Below are 17,057 nucleotides of genomic sequence, written 5' to 3' on the forward strand. Positions count from 1 at the left end.
AATGCTCACTCTTATGCAGACCTAAAGAAGGAGCAAGCTGAGCAAGAAAAAAAAAAAAACACAAAATGTACATCTTAAGGAAGAAATGGGCACCAAGAAGTAGACTAGGGCTAAGTCCTGTGTTCAAGGAGATAAGAAGATTAAAGAAAAGCCTGATGTTAAATGTAAAGAGGGAGTGGTGACCTCAGGGCAAGATCATACCCAGCTAAATTTCCAACTTGTGAAAAGGAGGTAAAGAAAAGTTTGGGGCTGGGTGCAGTGGTACATACCTTTAGTTCCTGCACTCAGGTAGCTGGGGCAGGCAGTTTTAAGAGTTCAAGGCCAGCCTGGTCTACAGAGAACGTTCTAGAACAACCAAACTATGCAGTGAAGGAAACCATTGAAAATGAAGCTGGTGAAGATGTAAGTGAAAGAGGGCCACATTCCAGCCCCAGAAAGCAGTAGAACTTGTCAGCTTCAGCCTCATGGTTCTGACTTTAGAATCAAGGATACAAGAAGGGGATTATGGAATCTCCTTCTGCAGCTAAGGAAAGTCACTGAGGTCATGCATGTGTTAAGGGTGTCACTGCATGGAGGCCTAGAGAGGTCATTGCATGAAGCTATGAAGGGGAAGCCTGGAGTGCTTCCAGAAACCCATTGTTGGAGATGCCAGAGCCATGGGATACCTGCTGAGGAAAGCTGGTAAACGGGAGTAGAACTGGTACAAGAGAGGGAAGTGTGTTAAAGTCTACAAAGCTGAAAGGCGTTGGAGATCTGAAGAGCGCTTTGACATCAGACATGGAGATAAAGAGCGTAAAGCCAACATGGAGAAGCAAGGTTCCTTGTCTAACCACACACACGCATGCACGCGCGTGCGCGCGCACACACACACCATAACTTCTGCATTCATTCATTCACCTTGACTTGGGGCAGATGAAGTGTGTTACAGCTGTTGTTCTTTTTTTTACAGTTATAAGCTATAGGTTAAAGTTGGGGAAAGGTGGAGAAAGGGGCAGGGTGGTGTCTCACATGGGGGTCCCAAAGTAAGGGACTTCGCGGAAGAGCATAGCAGGTGAGGATGACTTGACCGAGGGCGAGGGAATAATAACACGCCAGGCAGACAGAGCTTAAGTGAAGTTTATTTAGAAGGGGGAATGAGGGAAAAGGGAAAAGAGACATAGAGACACCGGGAACAGAAAAGAAGAAGAGGAGAGAGAGAGAGACCCACAGACAGAGAGAGGTGAGGAGAAAAGCCAGAAAGACAGCAAGGAGCCAAAGAAAGCAAAGAGAAGAGTAAGTGGGCAGGGGCCTGTCTTCTAAAGGGGTCCTTGGAACCCTGGGCTGACCAGAGTACTGCCTGGGTGCATTCTGCCAGGTGACAGGGGCAGGCCAGCATAATGCCTGAATCCTTACAACAGTGAAATTTCCCTTAAATAGTTCCACAAAACCCCACAAGGACAGAGGAGTCTGTTTCTTGTGAGGGGTAAAGTATCTGAACACAGTAGAGTCAAATAAATATTAGATGAGTAATTTTCCTTTTATTTCCCCCTCCCTTCTTCCCTCCCTTCTTCCCTTCCTTCCTACTCCCCTTATCCTAGTGCTGGGAATCAGACCTAGGAACTAGGCCACGGTGGACTGGACATATGAGAACTTTACCACCAAGCTATATCCTCAGCCTGGAATGAATTAATTTTATTAACTTGTTTGTTTCCCATGGATTTCATCATAACAGTTATTAATAATCAAATTCTTAGATCAAAGTCAGGACAGCTCTGGACTGTCTAGTACAACTTAAAAGGAATATCCATATGTAAATCTGCATCCTGGAGTGATGTTCTCAAAATTGAGTGGAAATTAGAACCAGGTGGAAAGTTTTTTTTTTTTTTTTTTTTTCTTGAGACAAGGTTTCTCTTTGGAGCCTGTCCTGGCACTCACTCTGTAGACCAGGCTGGCCTCAGACTCACATAGATCTGCCTGTCTCTGCCTCCTGAGTGCTGGGATTAAAAGAATGCACCACCAGAAAGTTTTCTTAAACCCCAATATTTGTTCTTAAGGGCAGAGATTGTATTGTGTGTATCTGGAATCATGGGTGTAAGTTTTCATCTGTTTGTTTTTTAAGCTTCATGGCCCTCTAAGATATGCAAGTCCTCAGTCCTCAGAGCTACCACACTAGGAAATGCTAATTTGCATCTCTGGGGCTCTAACTGGGAGGATGCACTCTTTAGGGTTTGTTAGCATTTGGAGGATTATAATGAAGTGTTACCCTACAGAGTCCTCAGCCATAAGCATTTACCCTTGACTTTCTTTACTACTAGGGGATTACCTGTCAATTACCATGAAAAATGATGCAATTTATTTCACACTAAAAGTAGAATTCAAGCTATGTGGTTTGGCTGGAAATGAATTTAAGAATCTCACTGGAGTTCAGCTAAATATTTATTTAGCCCAATGGCTTGCCTAGCATTTGTCTATGCCTTTGAAGTCTCAGGCTCTCAGTCAGATCTTGAATGTTAGCTGAAGTCAATTGCTAGAATGGAATTATCTGCCTTTGCCTCAAGTAAACTTTTCACATGGGACATTGTCCCTTGGTTAGACTTCCTTGACTCTAGTGTCTGTATATCTGTTGCCCTTGGCTGAGATGAGTTAATGTGAACAGCAGAACTGACAGGAAGGTGCTTTTTTCACTCTTATACATGGCCTATTGTCAGGCTGAGAGATTAGGAGCCAGATAGACTCCCTGGTGGGTAGACAGATAGGGAGAGGGTCCATGGTTAGGTAAGAAAGATGAAGAATTTCCAAGGTGGCTAACTTCTTCCTTAACCTCCTGACTTGAGACAAAAGCCTGGTAACTTTTGTCTCAGGCCAGCAGGCTCCCTGCTGATGGATTGACTCGACAAGTTCAAGGTTGGATTATGATAAATCACATAACAGTGGCAGACCAACCATTCTGCCTGTCTTCAAGCTGATGAACCCTAAATTAAGTGTTTGTTTATCCTTAGGAAATGCCTTACTGTTAATTTTGTCTGTGATAAGAATTCTCTAACACTGCCTTTGTGCCTCAGGATTTCCCTGCCATTCAATTCTTTAACTGGCAGAGAAAAACGAACCCAGTCAAGAACCCTAGACTGGGTCATCATTTCTAGACTGTATCATTTTAGAGGCTTGTCTGGGATTTCTTTTGTAGATTGTATCAAGGTGTCTGAGATTAGACTTCCAGCTTTTACCTACCTAGTGTCAGGAGGCCTCTAGTATTCTGAACAGTAACTCTCTGCCACTCAAGTCAGTCCTATTCAGAGCCCAGCGTAGAAGCATTTCATTTTTGTCCCTTAACAGTGGATGCCAAAACACTGCTCAAATGTTCTCAGCATACTTTTATGCTGTTCATACATGGATGGTTCAATTCCTGGTTGGCAGGTGAGGAGAAACAACCTTAAAGCTTGTTTGCTTGCTTCCTTGACTTCCCTTTGGCATTTTCCAGTGAGTCATCTTTGGCTGTAAGGACACTTGGATTCCGGGCATTTGTCTGAGCCAAGGAAGGTGAGCAAGAGCTGGGACCAGGAGGCTATTCAGGGGTTGGCAAAGAAGCAAGTGTAAGTGCAACAGTGGAACAAGATGTCTTCCAAGTCAGAATCTGGCCAGTCCTTGGGGCTCCTCTTTTAGTGTTGAGTTAGGTTTTTTAAGGTCAAGGAATGTTAATAACAATAAAATTTGATGTGCTTTATAAAACGCCTTCAGTTATAGCAAATAAAAGCAACCATTGTGAAAAATGCCTTGCTCATAAATAGGAGAGAAGTCAAATAAGATATGCATTTCATATGTTTAAATCATCCAGCTCCTTAAAATAATGAGGTAGATTTGTTTGTGCTGGTAGAGAATGATCTCTAAGGCCTATTAATAAGTGGAAAAGTCATACATCAAATTAACACTCAGTAAGTGCTCAAGAGACAAACATTCTCCATGTTATTGATCTTTAAAAATGATGTGCATGTTACCCATGCAATTAAAAATAGAGCCAGATGTATGAAAATGAAATATTTTGTATCTGCAGAAAGACAAAATTAGCCTTGTAGTTGAACTATAGCACCTGAGCCTAGGTGGGGTCTGGGTACCAGTAGTGAATACTTCTCTGCCTCACATATGTTCTTGCTCTAGAGAGGATTATGATTCTGACCATCTGTCATTTCATGCATTAAAGCATAAATCCAAGAAGACAGCAAAGCTTGCACAGTCCCACCAACTGAGCTCTGGAGTCATTCTCTTGCTGGTTCTCATCAAAGATGCTTGCTATTGCATTGCTAAATGATTGGAGATTCAACTAAGAGATTTGCTGCTTTAATCTATCTTGGCAAAGAAGGTTATGCCCAGAGGCTGTGATAAAGTCAAACATACAAACCTCTGAGTTTATCTGCCATGTGAACTTTCATAGGAAGAAAGAGCCTTAAAATCAAGTGAGTTTTCTTTCCAGTTGAGAAGTTTTGCCCTCGATTTTGATTAATAAAAATGATTTAAAATACAATTTTTCCTTATCTGTTATTAGGGACCTACATGCATCTAGACTCAAAAAAATAAAATAAAATAAAATCCACACTTAGGATTGAAGCACAGCTCAGTGGTACAGCACTTAACATAGATAGGCATGCCCGAGGCCTTGTGTTCATGCCCAGCACACACACACACACACACACACACACACACACACACACACACACACCAGAGTAAACAATCCAAAGAGGATCCTCTCATGTTTAGTAATGACAAACCTAAACCACTGGGGGCAAGTCTGCCTGTCAGTAGCTTTGCCAGCCATGAAAGCTTCCTAGTTCTTCACCTTTGTGAATTCTGCTCATTCCAATGCCCCTTCAAGCCCAACCTCTACAAAGTGTTCACTGGGATTTCCTGGAGCTTCTCCTTCAGGATCAGCCTGATTCTAGGGAAACCACCTGAGTGGAGAGAGGATGGTAAACCTTCATCCTGATTTTGCATTCTCGGAAGTGACATGCTCACAGAAACCTTTCAGTCAGGCTTGTTTGGGCTCTGGGTAAATCTGAGTAGGAACCATGTCAGGACACTTGATCTGGTCTCACAATTTTCTGCTTCTCATGGGTGGAATTATGAGAGCCTCACCATCTGGCTATGCATTAAACACTAGCAAGCTGCCTAGTGTCTCTGTGCCCCAGTGTCCTCTCTGTAAAACTAGATCCCTGGCTTTGCTTGAGCTTGGAAGATGCAAAGAGCTCTGGGATTCAAGACTGCTCAACACCCCAGAGGCATTCTTCAAGGGGAAGCTCACACGCTCCCCTTAGTTCTGAGCCAGGTCTGAACATAAGGCCACAAGAATGAAAAAAGCAATATAGCTGCTTCTGACTGCAAGTGACCAAAGGAGGTGGTGTTAACCATGAGAAAGAAGAGAGCTATTGTTGTCCTTTGATAGCCTCTCTCAGGGTAGAACATTAAGAGAGGTGACCCCATGAAATACAAGGTATTAGTCAGTGTGTTAGTTTTCAGGACAATGTCTCATTCTGAAGGTTCTAGAAACAATTTATTGAATGAATATTTTCAGCTGTAGGGGTGAGAATAGCAACCATGCTCACTGAACGGTGGATTTGAGGAGGAACAGACATAAAAGGTCTAACAGCAAACATAACCCACTAATTAACACTTCCCTCCAATACTAACATCTCCTTTCATTCTTCCTTCCCTTTCATAAAAAAAGTCTTGCAAGTGACTTTGAAGATATAATCTTTCCCTTGAACTATAAAAAGACTTAAATATTTTTATTTTTCATAATATAACACCTCCGTGATGAGAAGTCAGAAACAACCATTTTTGCCTCTCTCAGGAGCAAAGCTTGTGGCTTTCTTGTTTCAGGGTGAGAGATGGAACACAATAGTCTCTTGTATCTAGGCAGATGCTCTATCATTAGCCCACAAGTCTCCAGCTTCAAATCTGCATTTTCCTCAGGCTTACTCAAGCTTTCCCCACAGCATTTGAAAACTTTATCTCCATGACAGCATCAAGGTTGTGCTTCTGCTAATAACTGGCCTCATACCTGTCTCTGGACCACACTGATCCATTTTGAGGGAAACACTCTTGATTAGCCTTCAGTTTTAGAACACAGTAAGCATGCCATGTGCTAATTATGGCCGGTGACACCATAAAATAAAAGTGCATTACTGAATGCTTTCAATTTCTTGTAATGATGGTAAGGTGGCATGTCATGGGGCCATTTTAGCCCCAGACATCACTCCAGAGAATTCCAAACAGATATAGACAAGTGCCACCAAGACCCACCTCCTTCCTCTTGGGCTGTTTATCCACAGGAATAGGATGTCCTGAAGCAACACTTCCCCCCAACTGGAGTGCTGATAAGTCCACTTATCAGAAAGATATCGTATTCCTGTGAGTGTGATGCACAGTGCTTGCATTTTCTTGATAGGCTAGTCATATGAAAGCTGGCAAAGAAGGGAAAAGAGCAGCAATGTGGTGCAATATTAACAGACAGCTGTCCCTGGCTTCCCGATAAGTAGGATGACTCGCATTGCTGAGCTGTGTGGTCACTGCCAAAGGAATGGCCCTCTCACATTTCTTCCTGATTCGCACACACTGTGGCCAGCTTGTCATCTCCTCCCTCTTGGGCTTCCCAGACACTGAGTCTGGAATGAAAATTCACCTGCCTCTGAGTTGGCAATCGGTGGGGGCGGGGCAGGGGTGATACTTGACTTCCCAGGTTGGAAGATTATCTCACCCAGCCCTAACTATATAACCAGCTGGTGTGGAGGGACTCCGCAGAGCCAACTCCAGGGGTTCATCCACGAGAGAGGAGAACATAGACCCACCGCTGCCAATATGATGGTGCTGAGGGTAGAAGAACTGGTATGTAAGACATCTTCTCACCTGGCAATACCTGCCTCATCTTGGCTTTGATTCGAAAGTTCAGATGCCCTTTCCTTTTCAGGCACAATGTAAGGGAAGCCTGTAAATGTCAAGTGTGGGGCAGGGTTTGTTTATGTGATCAAACAAGAGAAAGTGGTGGTGGTGGGGGGAGCTGACTGCAATGCATTTTCTGCATATTTCTTCTTTATTGTCCTCTCCTTGGGTTTCATTACTATGATATGCAATAATGTAGTCATCATGGCTTGAGGTACAAATTTTCCTGCAGAAATAATTGTCTGGGAACTTTACAACTCAAGGCTGAAATGAAAGATTTGAAAAGTAGGTGAATTTAGTTAGTGAATTTCCTAAGAGAAAGTAGGTCGTGTGGCTAAAAGTGAATTTATGTGTGTCAACCTGATACACACCTCGTCTTCGTCTTGAGAGATTTAGACAGGACCCGAAGGTCATCCTGGGAGATCTGTAGTGACGCCTCTGACAGTGCACTGCCTGAATGTGTCCGTCATCAGGGAGGAAGGACTGAGGGCCTCCTGCAGCGTCTCTTGTGGAGAGTGAGCCTAAGATGGGCAGACTGGTTCTGATGTCACCATCCTCCTCACATGTAGGTGACAGGCAAGAAGAACAGCAGTGGGGTTGCAGGGGAATTCCTTCCTGGGGAGTTCAGAGCTGGCGAATATGAAGCTGCCATTGCTTTGGAGAAACAAGAGGATTTGAAGACACTTCCAGTCCACCACGTGAACCCAGAGGAGCAACAATGGAAAAGCGAGAAACAGCGAGAGGCAGAGGTAAGGGCCTTCCTTAGAATCTACTAGTGGGACACTGGGGTGTGGAGATCCCTGGAAGAAGATGGGAAGAGAGAAGGAAAATAAATAAACTGTTCTAAGGATGGCTCTTCACCAAATTTGAACCCACAAAGATGCAAAGAGGTAGTATACATTGAAATAATTGGGGAAATGATTCTGAGTTGAGACCATGACCTCTGGATTCTGAATCAATGATTTTATGTGCTATGTTTTGGTCAAAAGACAGAAAGACAATCATAATTAGGGAAACCCCAATGGGGCACACTGTTTACTTAATGTCAAGGTGAGATTTCTTCTTTTTGATAACATTAGTTGTCATGGATCATAGTCAGAATAAGTTTGCTATACTTATTGACATTAATTTTTGTTGACGTTTTTATTGAAGTTTATAGCTCACTAACATAATAACAAGTGCACCAGTTGGCAGTGGTCTCTGTGTCTGAGACTCTGAGTAGTGGGGACCACTTGAGAGAGAATGCATCGATATCTGAGACCTTAATATGCATTTTCTTTCCTAGCTAAAACATACTTTAGTTTTTGAGAGTGAGAAAACAAATTCTATAGAAATCTGGGGCTTATGGTACTAATTACAAAATGATCACTGAGAAACTCCTTTGTGCCTCCATCCAATTAGTCAAGAGCTAGCTCTATAAGCACAGAAAGCAAATAAGACAGATTAAAATTTGACCCCAGATACTTTAATGAAAAAAAAAATCACTGAAGTCAGACATTTACCTAAAAGTGTTTTAAATTTCCTTTATGAGCAAACCATTCACACACTTCCCTTAAACACTGCAGGTGTTGTTTATACACTACAGTTAGAACTCACCATATCTTTAAATATTAGAACTCACCATATTTTTAAATATCTGATGTCTTCTCTCTCTCTCTCTCTCTCTCTCTCTCTCTCTCTCTCTCTCTCTCTCTTCCTCTCTTTCTCTCTCTAGCTTAAAAAGAAAAAACTAGGACAAAGATCAAAGCTTGAAAACTTAGAAGACCTTGAAATAATTGTTCAACTGAAGAAAAGAAAAAAATACAAGAAAACGAAAGTTGCAGTTGTGAAGGAACCAGAACCTGAAATTATTGTAAGGACTGTTTGGTTTCTAGTACTGTACAACCATGTGGGTTGCAGGGGTGAGTGCTGTGGAGGGGAGACCCTTTTCTTCCTTTCTCCTCAATCTCTCTCTTCTTTGCTCTCAACTTTCCCCTCCATTTCTTTACCACCCTCCCGTTCCTTCTCCTCTCCTTCTCTCTCTCCGTCTCCCTCCCTAACCACCTCTCATTTCTTCCTCTCTTCCTCATTTTAGGCTGAACCTGTGGATGTGCCGAGGTTTCTCAAAGCTGCGCTGGAGAACAAACTGCCAGTTGTAGAGAAATTCCTGTCCGACAAGAACAGCCCTGATGTCTGCGATGAGGTAAGGCTCACCCATGACTTCCTGGAGGCAGGCAAACACAGTCTTCCACTTAAAAGGTTCTCCAGCTGTTGCTACATCTGCCAGGAGCATAAAAATAACTGCATTTTTCTCCCCTACTCCACAACCCCCAAATACTAGATTAGTATGATAGATTGCATGGAGTTTTTCTGTTCTCATATGATTCTGCCTGTCTTATATGAAGACAGTGTCTTTAACTTCTTAGATCCTTTGGATAGACTTCCAGGCCAAAACATATCTTTGGGAGAAAGGTATTAATAGCAGTTTTTTTTTTTTTTTTTTTTTTTTTCATCAGACCCAGCGTTAGAAGGGGAAGGTGGAATTCCCAGTCACTACCTGATTGGGAGCAGCTCCTGTGCGTTGACTTAGTAGCCATGTATCTGTAAGCACAGTCTGGTTCATTCCATTAGTCTACTGGCTCATTAATACAAAGCCAACTTGTCAGAAGTCACAACTTTGTATTGCTTCTCTCGAGAACTGATCCGGCGGCTCTCACCAAAGCTGAAGTTTCCTTTCTTTGAAAAACGGAATTGAATGGTTTTTGATATCCATTCTGGATAGAAGAAAACCATCTGCTGTATTTGGCATGTGCACAAAAAGGGACCTTTCAGCATCGAGATGGGTTTTTAGGTTTGAAGTCCACATCCGCCGCCCTTGGCCTTTAGCACTTAGGAAGAGCCTAGGACAGGAAGCTCAGGTTCTAGCTGCCAGATAATTATTCTAATCCTGCAATTTCAGTGAGCTCTGGCATTCTGATTCATAAAACAATCCTGGCCTTTCTATCACTTAGGTCATCATAGTCCCAGCTTTATAGCTCTTAAAGGATTATATGCATTTTTATATGCACCACTATCTCTTGTTTTAATCTTTGACAGTATAAACGGACCGCTCTCCATAGAGCATGCCTAGAAGGACACTTGGCAATTGTGGAAAAGTTAATGGAGGCTGGAGCCCAGATTGAATTCCGTGATATGGTAAATATATTTCTTTGCTTGGAAATGAGCCAAAATAAGCAGACTATCCGAAAAAAGCTCAGGAAAACGCACAACGAAAAACTGGCCCAATTGGATTGCAAATTGATCTGAAAAGGAGGGGAGTGTTGCAGAGGAGAAGGAAGGGAAAGTTGTTGGGCAGAATTCAGTAACCTCACCAGAGACTTTGGGTCATTATCAAGTCAGTAGCATTCCTGGCCTTTCAACACCACTCTCCTTCCATCAGACAGCAGAGCCTGCTCCTGGCCCCTCGGCTGCCAGCAACGCATGAGAATTTCCTAGCTACATACTTTATATGATGGATGCCAATTGCCACCGATGAGATTTGGAGTCAGGCTGCATGCTAAATGAATCTGGTCTCAGGAAAGTGGCTGCTATTCAGACCCTAACAATCAGCTGCTGCGATTTCCATAAAGACCAGTATACAATGTAATTTATACCCTGAAGATTGAACTGGAAAATGCTTCATTTATGTATATGCAGCTCAATTTGACATTATGGTAAAATGGAAAAGGAAAAAAAAATTCCAAAGAGCCTAGCCTGAATTAAATCAAAGGTCAAAATATTGAAAAAAAAATTAAGAACCAATGATAATAAAGTTTGGATGAAGAGATGCCCAAATCTCCAAATTTGGAATCTGAAAGTCCAGAGATGTACGGAGCAAAGCAGAGAGGTGGCAATTTCTTCAACTTGATTGACAGCTGAGGTGCCTAGGCTGTGCTAGTATAAACAGCAGCACAGAGCCAGCAGGAGATGGCCGGAGAAAGACAGGGAGATGGGATGAGGGTTAGATCCAGACCGAGATATTCTGGAATGTAATCAGACATATTAAAGTCCTCCTAACTACAAACCCAGCCACTCACTCACAGTTTAGTTGAGCTATTTAGCAAGAAACTCGGAAGTGGTTCTCAAGGCCAATAGTACCAAGAACTATCCCTTGCCCATAGTCCCAGAGCCTTTGAAACTAAAGAACAAGCCCAAGCCCCAACAAGATTTTCTTTCACACTGTCTTGTCTTGTGTTTTTTTTTTTTTTCTTTTCCAATTAGCTTGAATCCACGGCCATCCACTGGGCATGTCGTGGAGGAAACCTGGACGTCCTGAAACTGTTGTTGAACAAAGGCGCCAAAATTAATGCACGAGACAAGGTATTTCCCTGCCCTTCCTTAGGCTTTGCTTCCTGCCTGCCCACGGAGGTCCTGTCAGTCCTTATTCTGTGGACACCTCAGCCGCACCATCCCATTTGCACGTGCCTTGAGGCCTAGACAGTGTCTGTTCTCATCCTTTTCCGTTTTCTAACATTTTAGCTGCTCAGCACAGCGCTGCATGTGGCGGTGAGGACTGGTCACTACGAATGCGCAGAGCACCTCATCGCCTGCGAGGCAGATCTCAATGCCAAGGACAGGGTGAGTAGCTGACAAGGCTGAGTCACAATGAGCTTATTTGAAATCATTCAGGCAAGCTGGGGTACCCCAGCAGGACCCACTTCCTGGCTTCACACTTAGCGTATCTGCTTACCCTGCTTCTAGGAAGGAGATACCCCACTGCACGATGCTGTGAGGCTGAATCGCTATAAGATGATTCGGCTCTTAATGACCTTCGGGGCGGACCTCAACGTCAAGAACTGTGTAAGTAGTCAAAGCCAAGGTACCACTGGTACTTTCAAATTCTCAGATATTTGAAAGTATTATTCCCATGCTAGTAATTTTTGAGGTACCCTGGTAGTCCAAATGTGTCTGTTTCTATAAGGCCAGGGTGAGACTTGGCAAGGACTCAGGTCACAGAATCAGACATAGGGAAACTAGAACTTCTGCTCTGACCTTGGAGCCTAATAGGTCTTTGAAAGATTAGTCTTGAAGAAAAGATGGCCAAAAGTGTCACCTTTAAAATATACATTGTGGGGCTGGAGAGATGGCTCGATGGTTAAGAGCACTAGCTGCTCTTCCAGAGGACCTGAGTTCAATCCCCTGCAACCACATGGTGGCTCACAACCAACTATAATGGGATCCAATGCCCTCTTCTGGCTTGCAGGTGTGCATACAGCAGACAAAGCACACACACCCACACCCACACATACATACATATATATATATATATATATATTATATATATAGTGCATAAATAAACAAATCTTTAAAAGATAAAAATAAGAACCACATTGAATGATTCCAACTTGCCCTGGTCATTCCTGGCTGAGTAGAGCCTGGAGTAGGAAAGAATGGATACACCCACCTTTCTGGAAATAGCTCCAAATTACAGAGACTGAAACTAATCAATATCCAATCTGGGGAATTCCAAATAGTCCTTTTTTTCTTACAACATTGTAAAATGTTGCCAGTTTTTCAGGGTCACCATGCTTTTCTGATTCTTTTTGAAAGAAACTACCATTCAGTCGTCACTTTACATGCATGTGTCTTGAAATAATTTCCTACGTTAGGTCCCAAGAATTCCTACATAAGTACATATGTACACAAGTATATTTGTACATGGGGAATGTAAGCAGCTTACTCTTGTGACTACAATCTCCAGACAAGCATCATCTACCCTAACTTAAAGAAGGTCTGTAGGAGGAATAGGGAGAAATCACCAAAGAAATGCTCTTGGGGATTTTGGAGAATCATTACAAAAGAGGAAAGGTCTTCTTGAGGCAGACGACCACATCCTCCTCTTGTGTTACTAAGAGGCTGAAGGATAATTAAAAAGGGAGCTGAGTGTGCCCCACATTCCAGCACTTGGAAGAAGCTTTTAGGCTCAAGACTAGCTTGGGCTACATGGAGTGGGAATATGACAAGAAGAAACAATGGTGATTAGTGGTTAGCTGGAGCCTTCTTGGCTTGAAACAAGTTAGCAGTAGGGTCCCCTGTGCTAGGTACTGGGATTGGTGTCACCCAAAATTTTCTCTCTTTAAAAATGAGCTGAAAGTACAATCAAGTCTATCTTCAAAGATGCAGAAGATAAAGGTTTATTTACTTATTTTTACAAGCCATGAAAGACTACAAGCAGAAATGAATGGGATGCATATAGTCACCAGGTAGGTCACATAAATGACACCAGTGAGTGGCTACTAGGATCTATGCTGTGTCTGTGCAGATGGTGGCTCTTCTCCAATCCAGTTCCTCGAAACACTGTGGAATTAGGAGTCTTTCCTGATTTTTTTTTTTTTTTTTGTAAAAGTCATAAATCCATATAGAAAATCTCTTGATTCTTCCTTCCCCCTCCAACCTGGGAAAAACCAGGTCTCTGACTGATTAACATATCAAAGCTGCCAGTCTACAACCTCTGGGATCAGGAGTACTACTGAGCTGAATACAGATAGTAACAGGACTTCTCCTATCTAAAGAGATGTGTAAGCATCTTGAGACATGTGCATAAGGGAGATCAAATTTGGGAATGAAAACATTATTTATTTACATGTCACTGACATCAATTTCAAAGAAACTAAAGTTTTTGGTGAAAATTCTGAGAAGTTGTGAGGAACCCACAGAGCAGTCAGCAGCCAGACAGCAACTGCCTGGCTACCTATGGCCTGGTGGCAGTATACTTACCACATAAGAGGCATTAAATAATGCCTCCTCTGAGTCCTTCGGCAAGGTTCTAGAAATACCTATATACATGTTTTAATTTCACAATAATTTGAGACTCTTTAGTGCCTAAGGACCAGGGTTTTATTTATTTATTTTGTTTTGTTTTTTGTTTTTGCTTTCCCCTCCTTGAATACCTGGGATAGTTCTGTGAATGGTGGAAGGAGAAGCCCCCCCCCCCCCAAAAAAAAAAAAGAAAAGAAAAAAGAAAAAACAAAAACAACCCAACATGAAAATCAGTGACAGGATAGTTTGAACAGATAGTAGATCACTCATAGCAAAAGCATACACTTTGATAATATACCTAAGGTAGATACAGAGTGTGAACTGACAGGCGCCTCCCACCTGGAACTCGAATTTCCCTTTCTTCTGTGTAGGCTGGGAAGACCCCCATGGACCTGGTCCTGCACTGGCAGAATGGAACCAAAGCAATATTCAACAGCCTCAAAGAGAATGGCTACAAAAGCTCTCGCATAGCTACATTCTAGGAAAGGGGACTGTCTACAGGAGCCGTTGACAGGCACTTCCGAAGCACTGCCTACCGCAAGAGCAAGCAACTATGAAATCCAGCTTTTGTCCACCGGAGGGTAGGGAGATACCTTAAAGATGCTGCAAGAAAGCACTGGGCTATAGGTGTCAAAATCTCCTTCAGTGTTGCTCAATATTGTATTTATATTTATTCCTATTTATTTATTTATTTCCTAACACTGGTATTCAGGCTTTCACAAGCATTTTTTTTTTTTTGCAGGAGGGGGGTGGGGGGAGAAGTAAAACTTAATCTGTATGCAGCATTCAGCGTCTTCCCATAGATCTTAAACCTGTGGGTGCATGGTGTCTAGTTGCATACTTTTGCCCTGGGTCTCATGGAAGCTATTCAAGGTAGCTTTTACTGTTGAGGGTAAGAATTGCAGCTTTCTTCTGAATTCTTACGGCTGGTATCTGAATGAAGCAGCGGAAGGCATGTGTTGATGAGGAAAAGAATGGAAGCAATTCTGCAGGACAGACACCGAAGCCGGCTGTTCACCCATAGGTTTGGTTTGATTGGTTGTTTACCAAGCCACACGAGGTCCCGAGGTGAAGAGAGTGTGGGGAGGTGGAGGAGGGCGTGGGCAGTAGGGCCAGGATAAACTGAGTTCCATGAAATAAAAGGCAGAAGGAAGGACACTGTAAATGTGTAAATATATATTGTGTTGTATGTATATTTTATATTCATAATAAATGCAAACAAATTCTAAACTATGTTCTAAGTTCTTTGTCGGTGCAATGGTGGGACCTTCTCATGGAAGAAGAGTCATTTAGGAAGATGTTTATTTGTCAGTGTTTCCCAGCTTTTTCAGGTTAGGAATGTCTAAGGATTTGGGAAGATGGCTCAGGCAGGGTTTAATAGCCCTTGCTGTTTTTGCCTAGGACCTGAGTTCAGTTCCCAGCACTACATGGTGGCTCACAGCTCTCCATACAGCCAGTCCCAGGGGGTCCGATGCTCTCTTCAGACTTCCTCAGGCACCAGACATGCACATGGTGCTCATACATGCATATAGCCTAACACATACATGAAAATAAAACAAATTTAAAAATAGTAAGAAATGAAGGAGGAGGAGGGGAAGGAAAACAAAAAATGTCCTGTAGAAACCAGTCTTAGTACTTAATGTGATGATCAGTCACCCAAGTATCTTGATAAACTGAAGAATTACACTCAGCTGGTGTCAGGTGGGCCCTGTGAATCTGCATTTCTTACCAGCTCCTGTCCTATCAGAGCTAAGATGGTGGGGGGGCGGGTGCGAAGCCATTATTTCGTTCCAATGGTGTGGGAAAAGAGACCCCTGGTGGGAAGAATGGTTACTGCAGGTTAAACAAACAAATCTTGAGGGCTTGACTCACTAATTAGGAGCTTATCCATCATTGTATTGTGGACAGGCGCTGACAGGGTCGGAGGCCTTCCATGAGAGAACATTCTGGGTCAATGACTTTTGACCTCCAAAGGGAAAAGTTTTGTTGCCAAATGCTGAGTGGGGCGCTGAAGACCTCCAGTGAGAAAAACCCGATCATCTGGGCCCTACAGGGACAGACATTGAAGAAACAAGTAGAAATAAATAGGTAGTATCAGTGCATTTTAGATCCAATGAAGGGAGGCTCTGGAGTGCTCTCTCAGTGTCTAAAATATGGAGATCCATATGTGGTGGAGATGGGGGTTTTAGGACTTCTTGGGGGTGTCAAGCTTGAAGGCAATTTTCAACAATGAATTCAAGCCTAGGCAACAGGAGATGATAAGCTCAAGGGTGTGGGCAATGAATGTTTGGAACATGGGACATATGATGCCTGCCTGAGAAAGACTCATGCCAAACCCTAGCACTGTGTTCCCCTGGAACTCACACCAAGTAGGACTGCATATATCAACCTCTTACACGTGCCTCTACTATTTTGTGGGAGAGTACAGGCACAGTCTGTAACCAAGACATCTTCCAATCATTCAGCCATGGATGCACATGGAGTTGCAAGGATGATCTGAAATGCTATTGGCTCCTTCTATCTGTCTTCATACCAGCTCACAGAGCTCCCCCTCTCACATGGAGAACTGAGTGGCAGATTCTCAGTTCTCTCCTAATCATTTGTTACCCTCACCTTCCCCATAGCTGGGTCACCTGGTCAGAACTCTAAGGCAGTGGTTCTCAACCTTCCCAATGCTGCAACCTTTTAACACAGTTCCTCATGTTGTGATGACCCTAACCATAAAATTATTTTCATTGCTGCTGCTGCCATGAATCATGATGTAAACATCCATGTATTCTGATGATCTTCAGTGACCCCCATGGAAGGATCCGGAGCGGTCTCAGCCTATAGGTTAAAAACCAGTGATCTAAGCTATGGGATCTAGATCATGTTTCTCTTGCTCACATTGATATTTGACAGGTATTTCTTAGATATGTTAGTTTGTGCCAAAGTGTCTTTTCTGGGCTTCTTTGACCCCAAGAGCTGGGGGATGTTAAAAAGAGAAAAAGAGTTCAGGGTAAGGTTTGCATTGTTACATTTAAATATTTTTATTAATAAAGAAACACCAGGCACAAGACAGCATAGAAGTAAAGCATGGGGATGGGGACCAGCTCTGGTTCATCTTTGGGGAAATTCCATTTCTATGACAGTCATTAGAAGCTTGTCTACCCCAGGACAAGCTCTGCTCATGGTCTTTTTGTCTTGTTCCCTTTCTCCCTGAAGGGCACAGTGCATCAGCCGAAGGGGAGTTCTGGAGGTTGTTCCTGACTTCATTTTCACTCAGCCCTTTTGATCAGTGACCTAGTCTTATCAAACATGCTGACATCTTATGAGAGTCTGCCTTGTAATCGGTGGCCTCCAATCTAGGCAAGGCCTTCAAGATCAGGGTTATT

At 42.9% G+C, this 17,057-nt stretch overlaps 1 protein-coding gene across 1 annotated transcript; it reads left to right on the forward strand.

Moving 5' to 3' along the window:
• The first annotated feature begins 6,559 nt into the window (after positions 1-6,559).
• Ankrd1 (ankyrin repeat domain 1) lies at positions 6,560-14,913 on the forward strand. The gene is made up of 9 exons (XM_051199600.1): positions 6,560-6,852; positions 7,476-7,655; positions 8,621-8,758; positions 8,981-9,088; positions 9,982-10,080; positions 11,146-11,244; positions 11,404-11,502; positions 11,626-11,724; positions 14,055-14,913. Exons 1-9 carry the CDS (start codon positions 6,826-6,828, stop codon positions 14,163-14,165), a joined length of 960 nt encoding a protein of 319 aa, XP_051055557.1. The 5' UTR covers positions 6,560-6,825; the 3' UTR covers positions 14,166-14,913.
• The last annotated feature ends 2,144 nt before the right edge of the window (positions 14,914-17,057 follow it).

This window comes from Phodopus roborovskii, unplaced genomic scaffold, assembly GCF_943737965.1.
Source record: "Phodopus roborovskii unplaced genomic scaffold, PHOROB, whole genome shotgun sequence".
Lineage (NCBI taxonomy): Eukaryota > Metazoa > Chordata > Mammalia > Rodentia > Cricetidae > Phodopus > Phodopus roborovskii.